Source organism: Accipiter gentilis, chromosome 16 (assembly GCF_929443795.1).
Source record: "Accipiter gentilis chromosome 16, bAccGen1.1, whole genome shotgun sequence".
Lineage (NCBI taxonomy): Eukaryota > Metazoa > Chordata > Aves > Accipitriformes > Accipitridae > Astur > Astur gentilis.
Genome location: NC_064895.1, coordinates 9,762,173 through 9,788,091, shown reverse-complemented (window position 1 = coordinate 9,788,091; position 25,919 = coordinate 9,762,173). Strand labels below are relative to the sequence as shown.

Sequence of the window (25,919 nt, the reverse complement as noted above, 5' to 3'; positions counted from 1 at the left end):
AAACTGTTAAAAGCCCTCATCAAACTGACACGATGTCCTCCAAACAGATGGTCCTGAATGCAGGCAGCCAGGATGTGATATTTGGGCACAGTCTGTGTTTGCAGAGCATATGGTTTTAAGCCAAGAATGTTTTAGTGGCTGTATGTCCTGAGTTCATTCCAATCCTGCCAAGGTACACAGCATCCCCAGTCAGAAATGGACAAACGCATAATAGAAGATTTTTCAACACAGCAAAGTGTGAGTTATAAGTCATCTTTTATCACAGAAGGTGGCAACATGCTTTCAAATTAAGGTTTTAACAAATTCTGGCTCTCAAGACAGGACCTTTTTTGAAACTGGCAAAATGCAAACTATCCTTATTCCACTGGGTTTTATGTAGTTTTATTTAACTATTTTCATCACGCCCCAGTCAGCTGAACCCACTGTTCTGTTTCATTGTTGCTGCTTGTCTGACTCCACATGTTGTACCAGATATGAGCAGAGCTCACAGCAGTAGCCAGATTATTGCAGCAGGTCTCATGAAAATGGAAAGTTGCGTCAAGGTGACAAAATGTGATTGCTAACTTGATAATTCTGCAACACAAAACAGAAATTTGATTGCTTGATGTTTATACAATAGAATTTGCAATACTATGTGCAGTAAGTCACTTGTATGTACGATGAGGTTAGATTTCAAAGTCCATTGGTTTTTACAGTCTCCACCCTTTAGATTTCACAAGTTCATAAAGACTCTTTAGTAATTAAAAATGGGAATAACAGAAAGAAAGATGTAAACACATGACAGCTCATACACTTTACCCATATATTGTGTCTAAGAATTCTTTAAAGTATATTTAACGAATCTGACAAAATTTCTTACTGATTCACTGTACAAGTAAGCCTGACTGATCTGATTCCTTTCAAAGTTCAGGATATTCAGTTACACATCTCTGAGAACAGGAGTCTACATCTATTTGACTGTGAAGCTACTGCAGTCTTTACCATAAATAAATTGTTAATACTAATTATAATACATATATAAAAATAATACACACCTAGAAGCTATTAGCCAATCATCATTGATCACACAATGGTAGAGTACAGTGTACTCTATCTTAAACCAGTTTCAAAAGGAAAATACAGGAAAAGCAATACTGTATTAAATTACATTAAAAAAATAGAGAAAGCATGAATCAATCTTAGAAAACCTTACTGAGAAGCTTCAACATCAGTAGCATCTTTTCATAATCTGGGAGATTATTAGTAATGTTGCTAATATGCTGGGTCAACTGGATGATTGGGTAGGAGAAAAAAATCCTTGCTTTGGAAGTGAAATAATTACCTATGGGATTAAAATTATTCTGTAGCTAATTATATCACTTTGTTTTTGAATTTATAAATGTGTTTGCATTTATTTGTTCTCGTTCTGTCTGGCACAGGACTTTTGTACCTCTGACATTAACTCTAGCAAAAGCTTTGGTAATATGAAAAAATGTAACCTTTGTTAGAATGGAAGACAGAATCCAAAGAAAAAATATAAAAGACCTAGATGTGGTGATGAGTCATTGGCATTAGCAGAACTTGCTCTTACTTAAAACTGTTGAGGAGGGCATGGGCTCAGGGAGAACTCAGGACATTCTTCCGTGATTTGCAATACACTGGACATTAGTCTCCAGCACTGAACGATCACTTAATCTTGTCTTTCAGAAACGTAAAGCTATGCTCTTGAATTGAGTTTTTGTATATGTTTCAGTGAACTTGCTCAGGAAAGTCTTATTAAATCAAGTGATCTAGGATAACTTAATCTGAAAGTTATATACACAGCGATCACAGCTGAGAGGTCTCTGAGCCAGTCAAAACTGTAAGAATAGTATTTATGACCACTGTTGCTACAGGAGTGCTTGTGTTAATAATGAAATCAAATCCAATTGACATGTTCACCCTATCTCAACAACTGAAGTGCAAATGCCTTCAGCTGATGCTTAGGTCAGTACCAACAAAGTCACTTCTATATTTGAAAAATTTAAAGACTACAAAGATAGCTGACTAATTGCATTATTTAGGATAGCACAAAGGTTGTACAGATGTAAAAAAGAAGCAACTGCTTTATTCTATTATACTTCTAGATTTGGAACTATAAAATAGTACTGTATCCAAACAAAGTAAGGTTGGAAATACGATTTGGCAGTGTTGTCATATAACGGGTATTAAATTGCACAAGAAATATCACAAGTTATCAGGCATTTTAGGAAATCAGTAATTTAGTCTGTAAGGAGAATTTTACTCATGTAAATTCAGATATTTTACTCAAGGACCCAAAATAGTAAAATCCCTCATAGTAAAATTCCTGATAAGAAATCCTTTTTTTTATCAGGTAACTGATGTATTTTCAAATATTACTGCATGTTACAGCCTTTTTTTTTTTAATTCAATATATTTGCTTGAATCAGCCACTAATCTCACTGCTTAACTCCAAGTGACCTTTGAAGCTAGCCTATCAGTTTCACTGTGATTAGTACCTTGTATAATGAAAGTCCATTGGTGATTTATTCACATTATGAACTTACAAATGTTCCGTCCAAAATTTAGTTTGAGATAAATCCGTATGAGTCTCATCTCTCCTTCATGCTTAACACTTCCTCTCATTATATACAACACAAATATTTTACTAGATCTCTTTTATACATAAATATATGTATATTTAAGTATGCATATGTGTGCATATATGTATATACACATATATATACACATATGGGGAGAAAGAATGCACATATTTTTAGAACACTGTTGTTATTTCCCTTAAATAATATTACCAATTGTTCCTTCTAACATTAAAGCACTGATTCTACACAGACTACTTTCTTCATACCTTGCCAGGTATGTCAGTGTCTTCATGCCATTAATTGACTCAGCCAGGAACACTGCATATGGGCTTACTGTGATACAGCATTGCCTCTGGTTATAACTGCTACTCACTTTGAATCTTCCTTGGACAAAACGTTACAAGATCTTAAAACAAGTATCTTCTGTAAAGAGATTTTCAAATTTGAGATAAACAGCTGACCCCATAAAATTGTTGTTGCACTTGTTACTCTGCAAATAATACAGTTCATGAAAAACTACCCACAGTGTACAAAACTCTGCATATAAGTATTTTACATACAAACTCACTACTAATCTTGATTGAAAGTCCTACATCCTAAGAGGGCAGGAGATAGCTTTTCCTGTTGGCGATTAATTTCCTGAATTATTTTCCTTAGACCTGAATGCTTATATTAATTTTTTTATTATTATTATGTATTTATTTTCTTGGTATGGTTTATTACACTCTGTATTCAAGGAGCCTATTGTTGTTCCATACACAATAACACAATTGACATAAAAACACCTTCTCTTTCTCACTGCAGAAATAATATCATAAATATCATACTGAAATATATATAAGTACTGTAGATAGGAAACTTGAAACAGTCTTTCCAACAGGATACTGGCATGCCCAATCCATTCAATATTCAGTAGGTATCAGCTGAAAACGGGTTACCAAGTTTCAGTATTACATTTCAAGCAAAATAAGGACCCCCTGAAGAAAATGCAGAGGAGAAAAACAAGCACAGTCTGCGATCTAGTAAAGCAGGAGGCTGAACATGGTGCCAAGCAAATGTGCTTAATCTCCACTGCAGCAAAGCAGCAAGAGACACTGATGAGTTCAAAAGATCGTGTCAGTGGCTCTCAGTTCTTTAAGGAGCAGGACTTGCACTGAGGGTCACAGTGCAGTGCTCTGTCTTTTCTTGCAGGAAAGGTTACATGAAATGGGTAGATTTATTCCAGAGAAGAGAGGAAACACAACAAAGCTTATCATAGAAACATGACAAATCTTCAAATACGGAAAAGAATGCCTCAGCAAAGAAAAGAACAAACTACTCCCCATGTCCTTGTCCACCAGAGAAGAAAATATGACTTTGTTTTTGATCACCTAAGACCCTTAGTTCACGTTGCAAGGCACTGCCCACCACATGCAACAGTTCTACTTTTCCTTACTGAAGGGCCCCTTTGTTTTCCAGAGCACTTCCCCAACTTGCCCAGATTAGTCCAAGGTCTGACACCGCCCCCAAAAGTTCCTTTTGCTAGATAAATGTCAATGTCATACTTAACTGGGATAGACCACACTGATTTAGATCTTGCTTTATCATCACCATAATAAACATTACAAATCGCTCTCTGCTTGCAACTAGGCACAGTTAGTCATACCGTATACCAGTGAATTACTGTGTGGGGAAAAAAATGTGTCTGGTTTGTATTTTTTTATCCTCTGGGTTACTAAAGTTAAGTACATCAATAGATTTCCTACGTCTAGTTCTCTTTTCACAAGTAACTTTAAATATTTTGTTTACAACACAACTGTCTTGCTGCAGTAAAAAATGTTTTCTGAATTTGTTACTTACCAGTAAACTTTCAAGTATGGGTCCTAAAGACTTGAAAAGATTCTAGATTTTAAATTCAACACAAAGGCACATGGACTGTTAGGACATTTATAGAAAGGCTTAAAGGATGAGCCATACATATGTTTTAATCCTCAGTTTAAAGAGCATTTAATTAAAAAAAACCACCACCACCATATATACTACAGTTCTATATAAGGAAATAACATAAATAAAAGTTACCTGCTTGGTCTTTAAATATTTTTGATATGACGACAGGCACTTTGTGCTCAGCACCACCCTGTAAAAGATGTGTATTAACCATGAGATCTCAATTAAGACTGAAGTAACTAGTTGTACTGAAAATTAAAAGAAGAATCGAGAAGTTATCCATACCTTTATGCTTAAGCCCAAGCCACCAACCGGTTGTCTACGAAGTGTAACAGTTCTGTGCTTTAAAAAATTGTAGAAAACATAAATTTAGGTGAAAACACAATATCTGAATAAGCATAGATGATGTCTCTAAACTGTTTTTTACTTTTAAAAAATCAATTCTCAAAGGTAGCCTAGAATCTGACTATCAAGTTCAGTTCTGAAATATCATTCAACACTGATTTATAGGCAGTTACTTAATTCCTTACCACAGAGAGCAGAACTTGTGTGTGAATTGTGCATGCAGACTTTTAATGTTTTTGTATCGCTGAAGTGATATTCTTCCTAAACAGAAGTTTTTACATGCTTTTGCTTTGTTTTGACATGAGAAAACTATATGAAGAGCTTTGAGATGTGCATTTTCATAGCTATCATGTATGCACAATAATCTTATTTTCCAATCACAAATACCAATGTTTTCTAATCAATATGTTCAGACCTATACCAATTTATTGCAGCATATGCCAGAAGACTTTTAGTGATAATCTGCTTCAAATGATTATTTTCTTGCATTTCATGTTTAAGTGCATAAAGAAGATAAACATTTATCAATATTTTTCCACAGCAACCTATCATATGTTTAACAGTATGCTGAATTTGACATTTCATTAATGTGTAACTCCTGGTGCCTGACAACATAATAACAGCACTTCATCTGTTGACAATAATTATAGAGTTGAGGGGAACTTTTCTGTAACATGCTGAACAGTACTGCATAGAACGCCATCTTTACAGTAATTCCTGAACTTGTAAGATATATTTTTTTTCTTTTTCTGTACATCAGAAATTATATGTGAGATTACTCCTACATGTATACTTGCTGATTGGTTATTTTTTTATTTCATTAATTCAGATAAATGTAAATTTTTATTTCAGTAGTCAAGCCCATAATCTGATGTTATCAAGTTATTTTTAGTTTTTTTTCTAACACTCACCTTACTAGACATAAGTTCATATTGACTCAGAGGAAAGGGTAACACAATAAATCATAAATTTCAGTCTCATTTTAGGAAGGTAAAATTAATCCATATGGCAAAAAAAAAAGTTAAGAATACTTTCACACATTTTCAAAATTTCTCTCTTCTGTTCCCATGAACATTATACTACACCAGTCTGTACTAAAAATGGAAAACTATTATATTATGACACATGGTACCTGATTTATATCAAAAGGTTTATATGATTCAATTTGAGATTATATAATTCAGCTTTATTGAAATCTGTGATAATTTGAATTGTTTCAGAGATTCTTTTCTTCTTTTGAACTGCATCAAAACTTTTGATCAAAATTATCATATGCATGGACAAAGTTCAGATTCAACCTGAATTAGAATACAGCTCTACCTTTGAATTCAGTGACTCATTCCCAAGAGTCATTTTCTATGAAATAAATCCTGTCTGCTTATTTAATTCATGTTTCTCTCCATCTATACTTACACCCTGTAAACAATTATCCCAATATATCCCATCACATAGGGATGATGGAAAAAATATTTTGACAGTTTAGATTGCTTTAGCATTATCAGACAGCAAATACAAAACCACTACATGGATGGCTTTAGCCATTTTATAAAAGACAAGCAAGGTATTATTTATTGACATCTTATACATTCAACTACAACTAACGTGTATTTTTCTATGGTTGACAGGCATATTTCAAATAATAATACTGATGATATAATTGAGTTTGTAGCCCTATGAAGCTATCTATTTGCATAACACATTGTAACAGTCCTGATATTTATAATTTCAGACTTCATAGCATTGCTTATTCAAATATTCCTATTAAAAGACACTTTGAAAGAAGGTATTAAACATGCACCTAAATGTTTCCTATATAACAGATTTTTTAATTAGAGCTACATTTAAAAAATGCAAAAACTTCCTTCTTTTAAAGATATTCAAATTCCAAAGTAAAATGCCAAAAGCTGGGCATGATCAAGTGTCATAATCAAGATCATTTACATAAACTTATCTCAATCCTATGATCATATATCATTTGCTATGACTATAACTAGCAGTCATACAAGACCAAACATCACATTTCATTTTCTATAGACAGATTATTGTTACTGATTTTGAATTTTAAAAACTTGTACAGTGTACAATTCCAGAAGATTAGAAGAAAGCTAATACTGGGTCAATATTGAAAACATATAAATAGAGCCATAGATCTTCATTATATTACAGTGCTTTAAGGTCTGATGGTTATAAATCTGGCAATGAACTATTCATTCCATTATGGAATAACAGTAAAACCAGTTCATAAGGATTTAAAGAGGAATAATTTTAAAGGGGAAAAGTGTTATGGAAAATACCTTTTCAAATGACAGGAATACTTGCTATGAAATTGCCAATCTTGACAACAGAGTACCAGTGTTGTAATAACCCTTATAAAGCAGTGATCTGACACCCCACAAAAATTCAATTAAAAACATAAAACTATTCAAAATAATATGGCGTATTTTAAGCATATGTAAATTGGCTAGTTAAAAGTTTCCAAATCAAAACGTAACTGAGATAAAGCTACTATTTTGTGGATGTGCTTCTTGTGGGATAGTGACAGTACCCAGTTTATTAAAAAAAAAAAAAATCTAAAAAAAGAAAATTAATTGAAATTAATTGCAATGAAGTTTGTAAGGGACAACACTTGTGATAATGTAATGATGAACAGTACAGGTTCTAAGCATACAGCACTTAAAGGTCAAGGTCATTTAAGGTCATCCTTGTAATAAGGAAAACAGCTTGAAGAAATAGAGAAAAGCACTCTATCTGTTAAAAGGTCGTCTTGCAAAAACCCTAAACATATGAGTCATGGTGAGTATGAGAAAAACCTGCATTCCTGCACAAAGCCAGAGCCAAAATCTCTAGTGTAATCCTACATCATCAGGAAACTATTAAGAAAAAGCAGAGAGACTATAAATTATTTCTGTATCTGGCAGTGATCCACACACTTTAAATAATACAGCTAGTTCTGATACACTAATTTTGCAAATGATGCAAATAAATTGGAGAGGTAGCAGGCAAGAGCCACAGGAACGCCAAACAGCTTAAGAGGTTTGTATAGCAGTGAAACAGATGCCAGGAGTTAAATATATTTAGCTTTTTTGAAGCACTTTTCAGGGATGATCAAGCACAGTTTTAAAGCATCTTGCTTGGTAGAAGATGACCACACCTTACAGACAGATACAGTGAAAGAATGACCTGAAGTGGAAAACAGACACATTCAGACTATAGACACAAGACAAGAATTTAAACTTTTGTAGTGTGACACACCATAACTGGATTTTTTAGAAAACCTTTTTTTAATAGTAATATGGCCTTGAGACCTTACAGTGTACAGATATTTCTTTTTTTTTTAATCTTTATTTAAAGCAAAATCTGTCATGGTATTTCATGAACACTAATTTAGTTCTAAATGTAGTATTACTAAAATACTTCAGGCTTTTTTTATGCTAGTAAGCAGTACAATATTGAGGTACATCTACATAAATTAAATTAGTTTCACAGCCTGCCACACGTATCCTCATTCTACAGAGCGAGAATGGAGGCACACAAATATTTAGGGACAATTAATTCTATTTTAGTGCTTTGAAATGCCTAAATGCTTTTTCAAAGTATTTTTATGAACTTTTTCTGTTCAAAGTATCTTGTTGACCAGCTTCAGCCTTAGCTTTAAACGTCCAGCATTTTAACATAACATAATTTCACATTAGAGGATGAGATGCACCTAATGCCTGATCAGCAGTGTTAATTTGGTGTTAGTTTATGTACATGATACATCTAGGATCATACTGCACCTCTATTTCAGGGGAAGGATCCTTCACCGCTAGATACTGAGACTACCCTTTTCTTCCTGCAACCCCTCAACTCATCCCCTGCATATCTTCCAACATAAAAGACAACACAAAGCCAAGATCCAATAGACAATAGCCTGTATATTTCTAACTTTCTAATATTTGACTTTGCAAATTTATTTTAAAGGAGGAAATTAAAAAAACAATTTTTGGGGAAAACCTACAAATTCACAGGGTTCACTATAGGCTAGTTTCCATTTAGTCCTTCATTTGGACCCTTAAATTCATAATATAGATGTTCATTGCCAGAGCCAAAAAATATAAAAATCTGTGGGTAATTTAGAGAAGATTCAACATTAGATACCTGCTGAAAGCAAGGCACTACTGAATTCAATTTCAATTTTGTAGGGAAATGTGCTAAACAGTAATTTTTCTCTTTTATTTGATCTCTTCTCTCTGTCCCCCTCTAACTTACCCTGTTGTGCTCCTGTTCTCTTCTCAGGACCTTTCTTTGTATTCATTATTACCCATCTCGTAACTCAAAATTCAGGAAGGTATTTTTCACTTCTCTTTCAAACCAAAGAATGGGCTATTTGCCTTACAATTTCAGTCTCACAAGCCATGCCCATGCTAAAATAAAGCAGGCCGGAGGATTTTCTCCAGCGAAGCAACACAGTAAAACTCCTGTCCACACTACTAAATTTTCCTTCCTTGAAAATGTTTTGACTACCATCCAAACTGCCTAACTGGGACACTATATGACCCATGCCATCTCCTGATTTGATCTGAGGCATTAAGAGACTTGTAACTTACACTGGCCAAAATGGAGACAGAGAGTACACCAACTCCAAGCATAGACAATTTGGCACAAGTCAAAATGTAGCCAGGGAGCACACTCACATGAGTATAGGCAACTGTGGGACGATGTTGAATGTGTGCTATGGCTGTGTTTTATTTTCTAGTAGAGATTAAGTCACACAGACCTGTGTATGATGGATTCCAGAACAAATAAACAGAAAGAAAAAGGACACTAATATACATTAACTACAAGCACAGATTTCTAATTATCCCTACAAGTACTGGTAGCATTAGTAGTCACGTATAATAAAAACATACATGTAAAAACCAGACACCTTAGTATTAGATTTCATTTAAATTCTGATAGAAAAGCATGTAACGTTCTGACAGCTGTCACAGAATAAGACAAAGTCCTTGGTCCAAAGAACATTAAAAAAAAGTTGTCTTAAAATACTCTAAATGATGATGTTTCTACAGCTGGCATTATAGATACAATTCTAATAGCATCACAATAATAAATCATTTTATAAACTATGTAATAAATACACTAAGACTGGTACAAAAATATTCTTATAATAGTGAGTCAACAGTTTAGCCAAACTCAGGTTTCATGAAAGCAAATCCAGCTAACAACCCTATCTGCTAACCAGGATTTTCTGGTTGTGCAATCAAGTAACTACTGGTAACACAATTTCTGAATGTGGACTACTTTACTGGTAATGCCGTCTGTCTGCCTCTGCTTTTTCCTTCAGGCTGTCAGCTGTGCAGTGGTGGAAGGACAAGACTAACTGATGATATGTTATCAAGAATCTTTCATATTAGAACCTAATCTTCTACACAAATGTGGATTAAATACCCAACAGGTTTCAGCATGGTGAAGAAAACCTCTGTGAAAACAGAACTGTGTGCACATACAGTATGTTTCAAATGCAGTCTAAAACAGAAGTGATTTTATAGAGGTGACGGAATAAAGTTTCCAGCAAATATTTGATTCCAGGCACGTACACTGAAATTAACTTGAAATTTTCATAAAGTAATCTATAGGGAACAGAAAATCTGTAATAATGCCGATGCCCAGCCACAGGTGTAAAGCAAGGAGGCAAAGGCAATGACAGAAGCAGATGTCTGGCTGTCCAGAGAATGTGTTAGCTGAGAAAAGCTCAACAGAAAGCTACAAATCTTTTGAACACAGAAACCACCTTCAAAGGACTGTCTTTCCATCTTTTCTCATAGGAAAAAAGAAGGCAGAATTATGGAAGATAAGAGTTATCCAGTTTACTCTCTTGGTATCAAAGACAGGAGTACCTTTCCCAGAGGAAAAGGCGATACATACCTGGCTCATTGAGAAGATTTTCAGGCAGAATCCACAAATCACATCTTCTGGCAGGATGTAACAGGTTGATGATGTAGGAACTAATTCCCTTAGTAGTTCTCGTAATGGACGATGTCAATGTACTTTCTTGATACGCAAATGCCCTTCTTAAAGCAGAGATCCCAGACAGCTGTAATGTTGGTAGATGACCATCAAGCAAATAGACAGATACATTACGACTACAGGGAGAAGACTCCAAAATGTTTGACCAAACAAGTGCAAGGTGGCACATATCACAGGAATCCTGCTTAGCCCAAAAAGCAACAGGCAGGTTTGGTCTGCATTTGTACCAAAAATGTAAGGACATACAGGAAATAAGTCCTAGGTATGAAAATTAGGCAGGAAGAAAGGAAGCTAGAGACCTGGACTTCTAGAGTAAGATTCTCCAGAACTCTTCCCAGTAGTCTCTTTCAGGCTGGGGAAACAGTCAAGGTTTTAATCCCTTCCTAAAGAGATGTCTCACGGGAGATGGATTTAGGTTCATCAGATATTGGGGGCATTTTTGAAACAAAGGGAGCCTGTACAGGAGGCACAGATGTCATCTGAAGTGTAAAGGAACCAAAGCTGCTGGTACTTCTAATTCAGGAAGGCCACAACTAGAGTTTTAAACGACAGAAAAGTTGACAGGCACAGAAAACACTATAATTATGGATGATGCTTCTATTATGGATATAAACAGATATTCTATATCCTGAAGTGAAGGACAAGCTAGGGGGGGAATAGTACAAATACGAAATGTAAAACAGAGTGCCAGGAACAAACCCAAAATTGCACTAAACCTGAACTAAACAGAGGTATAAACACTCTGGAGAGGTAGAAAAAAATCTAATACTGGGATACAAAGTATGTAAGAAAGGTAAAATAGGCTAAATAAGCAGCAGAGTAAATGCCTTGTGCTACACTGAACTTAAGACTCAAATAAAACTAATAAGGCAACTACCTCAACAAGTAAAACAACAAATTCCAGGCTAAATACAAGGAAGTCTTTTCTAGTGACTACTCAACTAGGATGATAACAGTGACTCAGATATGCAAAGAGGCAACAGGAATGAGAAATGTAAGAGGTGGTAACAGACTTCACTTAACCTCCGTTAGATTGGACAGATGGACATAACGAAGTAATGCAGTCAATAAAAAGCAGGTCTCTATCAGTCACTGCTTCATGGAACTCACAAGATTAGACTGAGTATTTGCCCTAGTCTTGAGTATAGCATGCAGGATCTAGTTAAATTTTTTACAGCTGAAAAGCTACTGTGTAATAGCAACTGCTATGTACTTTACATTCAACATTTACACAACTGTGAGCCCAATAAGAGAACTATGCAAAAGCGAGGAAGCTTGTTGAAAGGAAAAATAAAGGGGGCAGCTAAGAAAATTAAAACTGTATAGGCAGTGTGGAGAGTACTTAAGGGTACAACACTGGAAGCACAGACCCAATGAATGCCACTTATTAGAAGGGCTTAATTAAAAGGAAAACTGCATGGCTAAAGAGGAGGTTAAGGGAGATTATTACAGGTAAAGAGTGATGGACATCATATTCATATGAAGACAAGAAAAAAGAACATAAGCAAATAAAATTGAAAAACAAAATTAGGCAGCAACTGGAAACAGAGTTCCAAAAACTGCCAATAAGAATAAAAACTAATAATAAATCTCAAAATCTATCAGGAGCAGGAGGTCTGCCAAAGAAACCACAGGGTCGATTTATGATCAAGATATAAAAGGCATACTCGGAGTAAATGAGGTTACTGAAGAGAAGATAAATGAACACTTTTCATTAGTGTGAAAGAAACTAGAGACATTCCTCCAACCAGCACAAAGGATGTATGGATCTGTCTGAATTTGAAACCACTTTAGAAGCAAATTGACTAAATAACAGTAGCAAATCACCAGGGTCAGATAGCATTCACCCTAGTCTTAAAGGAACGCATGGATGAAACAAAGCAGGAGTACTGGACTGATACTCCTCAATAAAGCCTTGATACATGAAGACTACAACACTGAAAATAAAATCCCATTTTTTCATAAAAGGTTCCAGTTAAGGCTTAGGAAACTTAAGACTTGTACTAAACAAATTAGAACTATAGGGGAAAAAAAACCCAAATCTGTAGACAGTGAGAGAAACTATAACAAAGAACAGAATTGGCAGATACTTAGATGAACTTATCTGTCTTGGAAGAGATAGTGTATTTTTAAAGGTGAGTTAGGGGAACATAGGAACCATGAGGGAAGAGCCTTGCACAGACATATTACTAATTAAAATTAGAAACTAGATAGAAAACAAGGGGATGGATTAAATGCATAATCTCTCAATGGAAAAGGTCACTAAGTGAAGTTCTACTGTTGCCTATATTGCAACCTGCATTATTTAAAATACTCATGAAGAATTAAAAAAAAAAGGTTGAGCAATGAGATTACCTTTGCTGCTTACTGAGACAGGAAGCATAAGCAAAGTGAAAATATTTGCAGAACATCTTACAAAATATTAACTGGGCAACAAAATAGCAGACAAAATACGATAGCAGATCAAAGCTTGTGAGAGATTATTTTTACCATGTACATTATTTATATAAGGAATTAGGATTGATTCTAAATCAGTCATTTCTATTAAGGAGTAAGACCTTGGGTTAAAGTAGGTGGTTCCATGACAGCATCAGTGCAGTGTTCAGTAGTGGTCAAAAACAAAAATCAAATTTTTTGAAGTCTTAGCAAAAGAACTGAGACCAAGCAAAGAATATCATTATATCCCTGTAGAAATCCAAAGTTCACCCCACCTTGAAAACTGTATACCGGTTTGGTCCATTCGTACCTGAAACTGCTAGAAAAGGTTCGGAAAAGAACAATATGGACAATGGAAGCACAAACCCGCTCCTGTACAAGGAATAACAGAATAGGCTATAACTCTTTCTCCAGGAAACGAGACAGACTAAGGATCAGGAAGCTTTTACAGTACAGTAAAAGTTGCACAGAAGACAGCGAATGGGATCAGTTTTTACAGCCCTTTCCAGTACAAAAACTAGGAGGCATCAAATGATACTATTAGGAACTAGGATCAGAACAATCAAAAAGAGATGATTCTTTGTGCAATGTATAGTAGATTCTAGAGTCTGGTGAGAAAAAAATTCTGAAAGTCTGCATGTGTTCAAGGGGATATCGGACAACTACAGCAAAAATAAATTTGTTAAGAGCTAATACAGAAACTGAATTTTCTCAGGAAGGCACTGAATAACCTGGGGGAGGGAAAGTGGTAAGAGAAGCACCACATATTCTTGCCCTGTTTGGCTTTTCTAGTGAAACATGAATGACTGCTGTTGGAAAAAGGACGGTGGGCACAGCAGATATTAGGTCTGACTCAGTTCTGAACTTCTTATGTAATGACAATATTTCATGACTACCACATTTGGACAGAAATCCACACTAGCTTTGCAAGCAACTATGAAAGAAAATCCTACTCCAGAACTTCTTGCTGAAATTGAATTGCAATATTTGTGGGAAAAAAACACTATCTTTTTGTGACATTAACAATAATGTCATGCACATATGCAGCTGAAAACCCTGTGTTTATGTCTCAGTCAAACTTACAAACAACATATTTCACTTTTTAGTTGCCTGCAGGCTAGATATAATTTTTTTTTTTCAGGTTAATTTATTTATTCTTTGAGGCTAAAGTGAGCCAAACATCTGTATCAGTCTTAAAAAAAACCACCAAACCTAAAAAAAATACAGAGGTACACCTGACAGTATGATGGCTGTATAATTTTATTTCATTTTAGGCAAGGAAAACTCTTTAGAAAGTGTTACTAATTATCAATCTGAACAGAAAAGCTGAAATTAATACTTTTTTTTTTGCCTTTTAACTAGCATTTCCTTTTGCTAATGATATATTTTAATAGCATCTACAGTTTATTAAAACTCTTCATTCTGAAGGCTTCCAAAGTACTTGATGTGTATACTATAATGATCACTCATTCCAGTTATGCTACAAAGCAGAAGTAATTATGTTCCCCCCCATACCAGGCCTGTTTTGTTTTGTTTTCTGTTTCTAGGAGATTAGAGGAAGAATAAGTGCCTAGCATGAAACTTCAGGACACATTTGAATAGACAGAATGTAGTTATTAAAACTGCAATTGGCCAGGATACCAACATGAAATATTCCTATCTTTCTGAGACCTTTTATTGTTGCAAGTTGTCAAGGATTTTATTATCTGTTTCTCAAAGTGATACTGGGTCTGTAATACCCACCGCTATGTTTAAGAATTGGGGTAACAATTTGACCTTGACATTCTCTAGTAGCTAACTTCTGAGAAACAAATGTGTTAACCAGTGTCAAATGCACCAGCAATGAAAAGAGAAGGCAGATTTACCCGCTAAGTGTTTGACAGGTGGTTTGATCTGCTTTTATGTCAAGCAGTTCTTTGAGCAAGTAGCCTGGCTGTCGCTTTTGGATTTTGTCTACAGTGGAAGAATATGTATTTTGGAAATTTATTTTCTCTTTCAACAGTAAATTGTAAACCTGAGAAAGCCACTAAGACTTCCACTTTTATAATGCTTTAAGTATTAAGGAAAATCCATATTGCCTAATAGCACATGTCCGAGTAAAGCTTTTGTTTTGTTCCAAACCTTGAGAACACTGGAGCATATAGGTGTTACTGAACAAGCTTGCATTTGTTCAAAGACAACCAAACTGCATTTAAGAAAGCAGCCCGCTCTTTGTGAAGTCCTAATTTTTACAGTCACTGAGCCGCTAGCTAGGTACAAACTCAAAAGCAATTTTTAGGGACAAAATTCGCATAACTGCAACAGTGGAAGTACAGAATTTAAATTCTGGGTTAGAATCAATATTTAGGTGTGATCAATCTGTCTTCCTCTCAGGCACTATCACCCTCGTAGAGCAACATTTACTTTGCAGGAGAGCCAGAGCACAACCAATCAGTTTGTATCTTGTCAAACCATATAGCTCAGAGACAGGAGCTTTATTTCAAAACAATATCATGTTCTGTGCGCTGGGGCAAACAACTGCACTGCAGAACGAGGTGTTAAAGATGTGAATAAGCATAAAAGATTTTGCCCCAACTGAAGATGCTGATAGCCATAGTCCACAGATGAAAGCAATGCAAGTAATATATTCTTAAATTCAGCCTGTATCTTTTGCTTATGTGTAGTTCCCAAGGGTGTTAGAAATCCAGGGAAAGCCAATTCCAGAAGAGCTCTGGACTGAAACAGCAGATGTAACTGCAGAGATGGAGGGAGGAGAGCCTTAAATGGTTTCAGTCATCAATATTGAAATAAAGAGCAGTGAGGCAGAAACTTTCAAGATCTCCAAGAATGATGCCAGACAAGAATATATTGAAAAACAGACAAAATATAAATTTTAAAACATGTAAGACACAGACATCATACAAAAGAACACCATGCAAACAACTATATAAAGAAGAGACTGCTTGGTAACAGGAGATGTACTGCAAAAGAACACCATGCCAACAACTATATAGAGAAGAGACTGCTCAGTAACAGAAGGTGTAATGCTGCTTGTAACAGTTACAAAGAATGATATAGCTGAAAAAAAAAAATCCTATCGTTTTAATAGTTTCAAAATAAATGACACTTTCAAATGTACTCTGGAGAACTATATGGTCAAATGTCTATCAGGTATGAGATAGCTCTTGACATAGAAAACTTTCTAGATTCTTTTAAAACACAGTGACTCAACAGAAAAGTTTATCTCTGGAAATGTCTTTTATGTCTTGGTATTCATTCATATGAAGTGACATGATTGGAGCTTAATGGGCAACATGAGAGGGCAATTACAGTCCTTATTTCTGGTACTGTTTTTTAGCAAGATTTTATATCCACCTGACAATGCCTACCTATTATGTCATTATTACCAGGTTGTTAACACCTAGGACTGGCATTTGTGGTAAAAGATCTTTCATTAGGAAAAAATATTATATCTGTCTATCTATCTTAATGAACAATGTACTAAAGGGATTTCAGAAGGACATTCTGCTTGAAGCACTCCACACTCATTGATATAAATGGACGTATTTGGAAAAAGATTCTATATGTACCATACTTCCCTTTTCTGTGCCAGCCTTCATGAAAATATTAATAAACACATATATTATTTCCAAACATCAAACTAAAGCACACAGTAGAAAATGCTGGAACACTTGAAATAGTCCATGTTCTTCAGATTTTTGTTGAAACTGTTCTAAGAAACAAGCCCATTCAAAATAGCTAGAACAGGTTGGAAGACAAAGATCCCCAACATTTTGATTTTTCCCTTCTACTTATCAGTAAGACCACTGTGATGATTCTACCAGTGTCCTCCTGGGCTGCCCCGTCCCCCTGCCATGGGGCAGGGAGGTCACGTGGGGAACTGTTGTGCTGGTTTCTCTCCTGGGTGGGCATCTCCCCCTCTGCAGGGTCTGGATGCCAAATGACTTGTCAACATTAAATGTAGCCACGACCAAACATGACTTGGTACCTGAGCCCATCTAGTCCCCACACTCAAACCACAACAGACTATGGCCTTAACAGATAACGGATTATTCCTTAAGCAAGGTAAATGGCTAGACAGGAAGATGCGAACAAAGAAAGCATTCATTGCTGCACTTTTCAGAGTTGTTCAGCATACTTTTTTTTTAAAAATTAATAAATAAACTTTATTCCCCACTACTACAGTTGAATCAGGCATTTATTGGAAAGAGTAGGCCTCCTTACTTGTTGAAAATAAGAAGTCAAATTTACTACAGGTACTACATGGCAGGTTGACAATAGAAAATAAAGGCCAGTCTTAGGCACTGATGGCAATAACAGCAGAGCTTGCCACCCAGGCCCTTGGGAAACACGCAAGGGAAAAGAAACAGCAGAACAAGAAAATGCAATATGAAGAGTTAAAAGAAAAACCTGCAATCTGTTCTGCATGGATGCAAGGGAAAAAACAGTCTGATACCAGAAAGGGTAAGAAGATAAAGATAGGTACTTAACATACCAGCCATATCTTATCTTTCTTTTCTTCAGCAACTCTTGAAGCTACCACAAGCAAGTTACAAGATAAAAAAATGATTGAAGAAACAGATCTTATAAGAATGTGAGTAGTAAAGTAAAATGTATCATGAAATGCAGACATCCTGCTGGTTGCTACATGTCCAAAAAGAACAAAAGAGGATGTGTTGAACAAGGATATGTGAAATCTTTCAGGAATTTTTCTCCTCAAGATGGGGAGTTCTGAAGAAGAGGATTTTCTCAGCTCACACCCTCCACCTCTCCAGCCCTAGATCTTCCTCAGCAAATTGTTCTGCATGTATTTAACATCCTGCCACATACAGAGATTTGCAGTTCTGCTCGCACAACCCTCAATTCTCAGTGATCAGCAGTGAATTTCCACCCACCCAGAGGCTGCAGGTTGCAGTCCGCCTATTGGCTGACTCTCTTTGTAGAAATATGGATTTTAAACTACAGTAGGGGCTGCTCTTGCCAAAATTATTTCTAGATGGAATTCAGAAGAAACTCCGTACTGAGGAAAGAGAGTGCGCGCAGAACTCTAACGAGAGATGGTGCTGGATGATGATTAATCACCGAGTCTAACAATATAGGCATCTATGTGGTAAGGCTAGAACCCCATAGCCTTATGCTGATATGTGAAGATATCATACGACATATCTTACAGCACATTAGATGAACTCCAGTGCCATCACCTAGGACTGGGACACAGAGACTCCTTCTTCCAGTACATGGCAGTTCAGGATCAAAGAATACTTAACTAGAAGCCAAAAAGCACTGAGTTTTGATCACTTCCTTACTCACTACTGTTACTACTTATATATGACCCACAGCCTTTATTAAAAATCATGAGTATATACAAGTCTTAGTAAACCAGTGCATCATGACGAAAATGTAAATGTCACACAGTTACCTACTTCAGTCAGATTGAATGTGCCATATCTCTGCATTTCCACAAGTCATTAATACTTCCATCTCAGGAAATGTAACCAGCAGCATCTTACAACTAACTAGGTAAACAGTCTAAGAATGCATTGAAAAATAATTTAACAGCTTTTCCATAAAACTATGTTGGGGGTGGGTGCCAATCAAAGAACTTTATTACAAGTAGGATTTGCTATATTATTGGTTATATGTTTCGTTTTCAGGAAAAGCTTTTTGCTCAAAGGGTGCCTGTATAAACTTTAGTCCCAAGTCTGTATAATTTTTAATAGACTTTAAAATTCTTAGGAACAGTTGCATTGGTTAAAAAGACAGTGTAACTCAGAAAGAGGAAAAAAAATACGGAGACAGTGGAAATTTAAGCCAAGAAACCTCAAGAAAGAGAGGGAAAGACACAAATTAGTCCTCCATGGCATCACATGATACCTCCTTCTCCACTTCCATGAAGTGAAGGCAAGCTGTAATAAGGAACAGGTAGACAGAAAGCAAAAGATTATTTTGAATGTGAAAGAGAGTTTTGAAACTTAACTTCTTGCATTGCACACGATCTCACCTTTTCCCAAAAGGACAGGAAGAATGCAGCTATAAAAATCGACTGAGGCATGCCAGTCGCTGTCGAGTTTTCTATAAAGACAGCAGATCTTTTCACGTGCTAGTGAAGATCTGGGACAGCTGCAGAGAATCCTTACTAAATATGGTAAAATAACATATTTTTATCAGTTTATCTTATAACTGTTTCTATTACTATAGATAAAAGCTTTTGGGGTTTTTTTTTGGTTTGTTTTTCTTGGGGTGGGAGGAGTGATTTTTTGGGTTGTGTTTGGTTTGGGGTTTTTTTTAGAGTGAAATGAAGTCACTCATTTTATTTTCAAAGCCTGCCAACCTAAAGAAGGATTATACAAAACCCAGAACCAGATTGTTCTCACAGATGCACAAAGAAAAAGGATGAGAGGCAACAGTTACAAGTTGCAGCAAAGGAAATTCCAATTGAGCATAACAACATGGGGAAATAATTTCACAGTGAAAGTGGTTAAACATTAGAGGAGGCTGCCCAGAGAGCTGGTAGCATCTCCATCCTTGCAGGTATTCTAAATGTGAATGGACGTAGCCCTCAGCTACTTGCCCAAACTTGGAACCTACCCCCACTTTCAGCAGTGGATTGAATTAGATGACGTCAACAGGTCCTTTTCAATCTAAATCATTACATGATCTATTCTGGTAAAGATGACTGTGACAAACCCCATGGTATTTAATTCTCCAGGGTGTGGTGATCATATTAAATGTGCCTGAAACATATTCAGTCTCGGTATGACTTCAGAAGAATGCTCAGGAACTCCTCCCCCAAGTTGTAAGATGCTTAATTTGGGACAGGAACTCTCTTTGGCAAGTGATATGAGAGGCCCTGGGACTCAGACTCTTCTCAGACTGATGATACAGATTAAGTCTATGCAGATCACCTACAAATACGGATTTCCAGAATTACTAATAAGAAATATAGGACCCTGTGTCAAGATATGATTTTACTTCTTCCTTTCCCCATTAAAAATAAGCTGATTTTTTAAATTAAAAAGGCATCCTATAACAATGAATTATAGCTAAATTCTGCCAGAACACAGCTGTTCTTCATTTGAGTAATTTCATTTGCATTCACTTTGCGCAACATTTCACACATTGGCTGGTGTGAAGACAAAGATGAACAGTAGAGGTTGCACCCATCAATAACCCACATACCATAACTAGAAAGGCTCATGCTTTCATCACAGTCAGAATTTTGCCCCTAACAGCTGAAGATTTTAAACTGCTATGCAAGCTCTCACAATATACACAGTTGCAATTTACCAGTACTGACAGTCTGTCATGGCTCCAGGTGTAATAGTTTAATTGAAATTTTAATAAAGGACACTTATATTTGTCCATATGCCTGGTTTACTGATGTTGTGCTGCCTTTCTTCTGTCCTGTTGGTATAAGCACTTACCCTCAGCTGGACTCTTCCCATGTCTCAGGGAGAGATTGTTTTTCAGGGATATCCATAGTCTCCTTTCCATTCTTCTGTTCTGTTACATTTATTAGCCTTTCTGCTTAAGATACTTACTCTTTTCATCTTTAATAATAAAAGTTTTTTCTCATGCTGATGAATACTCAATATTTATTACTTGTTTTGTGATAAAAACTTTTAACTATTCTCAAAGTGACAGCAACACAAGCTTATGATCTTTCACAATAAAGATCCTAAGGAATGACTTGATAGCTATCTTCTAAATATCTAGGTCAGCTTTCCAGAGCATGGAAAACAAATAACAAATGGTTAAATAATGTATTTTCTCCATACAAGTGATCTTAGTTTCAAAAGGAAGAGTCTTTCTTAATCACCCCCTTGATGTTTCCAAAAAGACAGCAAATGTTAATTATTAGCTTTTTTAAAAATAATTTTGGACTAAAATACCATACCAGCGATGGCAGAACAGGCACTGGGCAAACAGTAATATTAGTAGTGATCTAGACAGAAATTTCCTTGGGTTAAAAAAAAAAAATTAACTTTCAGACTTTAATACAGATCTGTTCCCTAGAGGTTTGCTAAAATAACATTATTCTCTGTCCTTATTAGCATCTGAGTTATAAAGAAAAAGCCATAGCAATCTCATCAGGGATTTAAACAGTACTTTTGGGCACTGTTTCTATTTTTTGAATCAACAAAACAACTAATCTTGCTATTTTTCTTCCCTATTCACCTACCTTGCTTCATTCTGATGAAGTCCAGCTAAGACACAGCTTGTGAAGCTGGACAGTTGGGTACCCAGGATGCAAAGGTTTTTGTTATTCTAATTCTGTTAGACTCACATAAGCCTCTGAGGCGTCCTCTTCCAATGAAGATGCCAGGAGCCTGCATTAGAAACCTATCTGCCCAACCACTGACCAAGTCAGAGACAATTCAGCTCTGTGAGGACTGATTTTGATAAAAAGCCAGATGCATTTATGTTCTTTTTCTTACTTTGGAAGTGGAATTAGCAGGAAAAAAAAGATAAAGAAATATTATACAAAGTAAGAGAAAAAAACCTGCTTATGAAAAGAGGAGAGGCATAAAACTGTGGGCTGACAACAGGAGAAGGATGATAGCAATATACATGGAAGAAAACCAAGGAATATTAAGGGTGAGGTGCTGTATGTAAGAAAGTAATTTTAGCATGTGGAATGACAAAAAGTTAAAGCAAAATCATACCTTAACGAAGCATAAAGTATAAAAAAATAAATGCCTCTCTGTTTCTCCTTTAACCGAAAATGGATCTCTCCCTGTCTGTCATACAATTAATTTCTTTCTGCGAATATTGTTAAACTTTTAATTGGGGGGGGATATCTTCTGTTAAAAAATACTTAGAAGATAGTGAAAAATGTCTATTTATTTTCAATGCACCATTTCTGTCAATACCTTTGGGCTTGGCTTCTATGTGCATGCACTGATTCCGATGAACCCATACATTCCCCTTTTCCCTACAAATCCAAACACCCCAAACATAACACTAAGTCACAAAGACTTGCTTAGAATATTTGGGTTTGACAAGTCTGAAGTTCTGAAATACATCTTGGTGGAAAGAGTGCATGTTTAATCACATAAATATAAAATATATAAATATTGTATATAGTTATATAAAAATCATTTTTATAAATGTAATAGTATATTAGAAAACACTGGAAAATATTATTTTGCACAATGGTTCCACCTCCAGAAGGATTTTTACAGATATTTAAAAGCCATGTTATCTACTGTGAAAAATGTTAAAACTAAGGAAAAGAAACAGTTGTCTTTACATTACTTGTTCTATACACACCTTGAATTTCACAAACCATGCTCTTCTCTCCCATTATTCTACATCCAAGTCCAAGACAGCAAGAACTAGTGAAATGGGCCGAATGCCATTCAATTACAAAAAGCCAGCACTACAATTTCTCATCAAAGGTGAAGCTTTCTCAGTGCTTGAAAGTAGTGCCTAAATGAATGGCGGATGGCAAAATATGAAACAAGAATAGATCTAGATGATGGTAGTAAAAGATATTTTATAGTGAAAGCCTTTTATCCTTGGGAATAATCTCTATTGCTGAAAGTCCAACCCACAACAGTAGCACTAGCAACCACTGATGTCTTTGCCAGTCCTCACTGTAGCACTCAGAACTGGACAGGACTGGCAGAGCTAATTATGCACAGCTGCAAATCCTGTCCTCAGTATTTCTCAGATCAGGATCAACGAACCTGTCAGCGAAAGGGAGGCTGGAAGCAAATGCATCCCACAAATACTGTCCCACAAAACTGGCTGGAGAACAAAGTATTACCACAAGTAGACACAGAACTTTCTTTTTCAATATTTTTCCTTTCAGATATCCCACCTAAGAAGAAAAGTTACTCTAAAAACAAAAGATTTTTTTTCCCCTCCTACATGTTTGAGGTGACTACAGAAAGGCGGCAAACAAGTTTTTTCAATTTTTGTTGCAAATGAACTAGTTTGATAAATGGCCATGTGTAAAATAAAGATTAACTATGAATACCTGAGAGAGAAAAAGTATAGAAAGGAGAATAAATCAGTAAGACAATGTGATTGTTTATGACTGCTATAGAATTGACTTTCAGGTTACAATTTTCTATTAATATTTTGAATCATACAGCACAGGGATGAAAATTATATTCTTTAACCACTTGAGAAGTAAAGCATTTATCTCTGTGGAATTTATCTTGTGTAGCTGTAAGTGTAAAACTTCAGAATTACCAAAAATAGTGCTAGAGAACTACCACCTATTTCAGCCTAATTTCAAATTCTGTTTTTGAGCTCCTATATATTAGCAATTTATACACTGTAAAAAAGAAAGTGTTCATCTTCGTGTTATACTCAATTGGCCTTTATATTAAATGCTAGTGTTCCAAAAGTTTTTATTTGGTTCAAAGTGTAATATAGAAAAAGCAAATATTGCCATGAAGCCACAGTTTAGTCCATTTTCCTCATTAGAGTTTGACAACAGAAGCCCATGCGGTTTGAAGATAACACTTTGAGAAAGGGACATCTTGGGGAGATCTCGCAACGGACATGGAAAAGCAACAGATCGGAGCCTTAAAATTTAGTTTTCAGTTACTTCAGTGAGAAAACTTAAGGAAAATAAGGAGATAACATTAACAATGTTTTCCAGGAAAGGTCACCTTGGCAGGACTGCCCATGCTATCTATCAACAGTACGAGCTTGGAGAAATCCCTTCTGAATGGATTTCATACCTAGAGCCACATAATACTTTGCAACTCAAACCTAAATTAACATCTGAATTATACTTGAAATTCCCTCACTTTTACAAATTAACACTACTTCTATAACCTGGAAAAACTGTCTCTGTTTGACACAGTCCCAAGAGTCACTCCTCTCCAGGCTTACCCACTGTTTAATCGTTACTGGTCATGAAATACAACCAAGGAACGTCAGCTCATTTTGTACACAGTGGCTGCATATCTCAGTTCTGCCTCCTCTGCAGGGACTCTTACCTTCCAGAATTTCTTTCAAAATCCAGCTCCTCAGGTATTATCAGAACTTGTCTTCCTGTCCTGTCTTCCACCAGAAAATACTATTTAGGGTACTGAAAAAATGTAGGAGTAAAATGCAGCAAAACCAAATCAACCCAAATCTTGGTATTAAAAGGAAGAGGCAGACCTGCTGGATTGTTTGGGGTGTTTTTTTGTACTGCTTTAGTTTGGGCTTTGATGGCAGGGAGGGGTTTGGTTTTTGGGGTGGTGGTTTTTTGGTTTTGTTTTTTTGGGTGGTGGTGTTTGTTTGTTTTTTTTTCTTGAGTGATGTTCAATACGTATACAGATTTGATACACATTTTCTCAGATGCAGCCAGCCTGTGCTGATTCAGTCAAGAAGTAATCTGGGACTAGGTAGGATAGAACTTCAATTCTTTTTCTATGAAGGTTTATACACAAGGCATGTCAATACTGTTGAGTCCAGAGCAATCGTATACTTATATGCACAGATACTATATATTGCAGTCACATGATACTTTACTATGACTCTTGCAACCACAATATGCACACAACTACCAGCAATGTCTGCAATTAAAAGCTGCAGTTTTTCATGCTTCTCACGGAAGTAGAAAGTATATTCAAGCTGACGATTTTCAGCTGAGGCTTATATTTATTTCAGCAAGCCAGCCAGAATCAGACATGCCTTTCACTTCACTGAGTGGCCTCCCACTAGCTGCCAAATGATGCAAACTTTTTGAACGTTTTTAAGAGCAAGTCATGTTCCACAGAGTTCCATGGACAAGTTTTGAAACCAGTGTATAATGCTTCTAAGTAATAAAAGCTATTTCAAATTATTTTTTGTCTGATATTAAACAATTTATATAAATACTTACCATGGCAGGAATGAAATGATTTTGTGCTATATAGGCAGACTCTCTCTCTCTCTGACATACATATGTATATACCGATACCCACTATACACTTTTTTGGCTCCTAAATCTTAGCAGACTATCACAAACTCACTTGGTGTCCCCTATTGCCAGATTTTATGTTTACATGACACATGCAATACAGCAAGCAGACAGAAAGGCTCCCCCTTGGTCCTCTCTGAGGAGGCTGCCATGAATTGTTCACTCTAGAAAACAACAGCACAGTTTATGAAACTTATTTTAATCAGTAAAATCTGGGATGCCTACACTTAGTTTTAAGAGGAACACTGTTTCTATGAGGAAACAAAATACACTATTTGGGAAGGTCTGTAACCTAGACACCACCGCTGTACTGCTTATGCACAATTCCACCAGTTTCTCTAGTGACATTATTAAATGCTGATACAGAAGATTCTTCTACAGCTTAGGGGCACCATATCTTTTGAAAAAGGAGTGTAACTGAATTTTGGGGAAAAAAAAGCACCACATACATGCTGGCACTGATTAAGACCCATCTGTGCCTGAAAGAGAATTAAAGTGAAATAAGTGTTTGTCAAGTGTTCTCTCAGCCAGCTCTTTGCCCTTGAACAGACATCCTGTCAATAGTTGATACACAAATGAAGAAAACTCTGGTGTGTTAGTTTCCTCTTAAAATGCTTTCAATGGGAAATACTTATTTCTTTTCTTTTTTCATTTAATGGCCTAATAATATTTGGTGGAAGAATGCTGTAATCTCAGTATTTATAGACATTTTC

The 25,919-nt window shown here is 35.9% G+C and overlaps 1 protein-coding gene across 1 annotated transcript in view; it reads right to left on the bottom strand.

Moving 5' to 3' along the window:
- SNTG2 (syntrophin gamma 2) overlaps window positions 1-25,919 on the bottom strand; it is a 304,975-nt gene that overhangs the window by 143,976 nt on the left and 135,080 nt on the right. The window contains exons 3-4 of the mRNA XM_049818624.1: window positions 4,794-4,850; window positions 4,641-4,698 (exon numbers count right to left, since the gene is read on the bottom strand). Of these exons, the coding sequence (XP_049674581.1) occupies window positions 4,641-4,698; window positions 4,794-4,850 (115 nt within the window). The remainder of the gene's footprint in view (window positions 1-4,640; window positions 4,699-4,793; window positions 4,851-25,919) is intronic.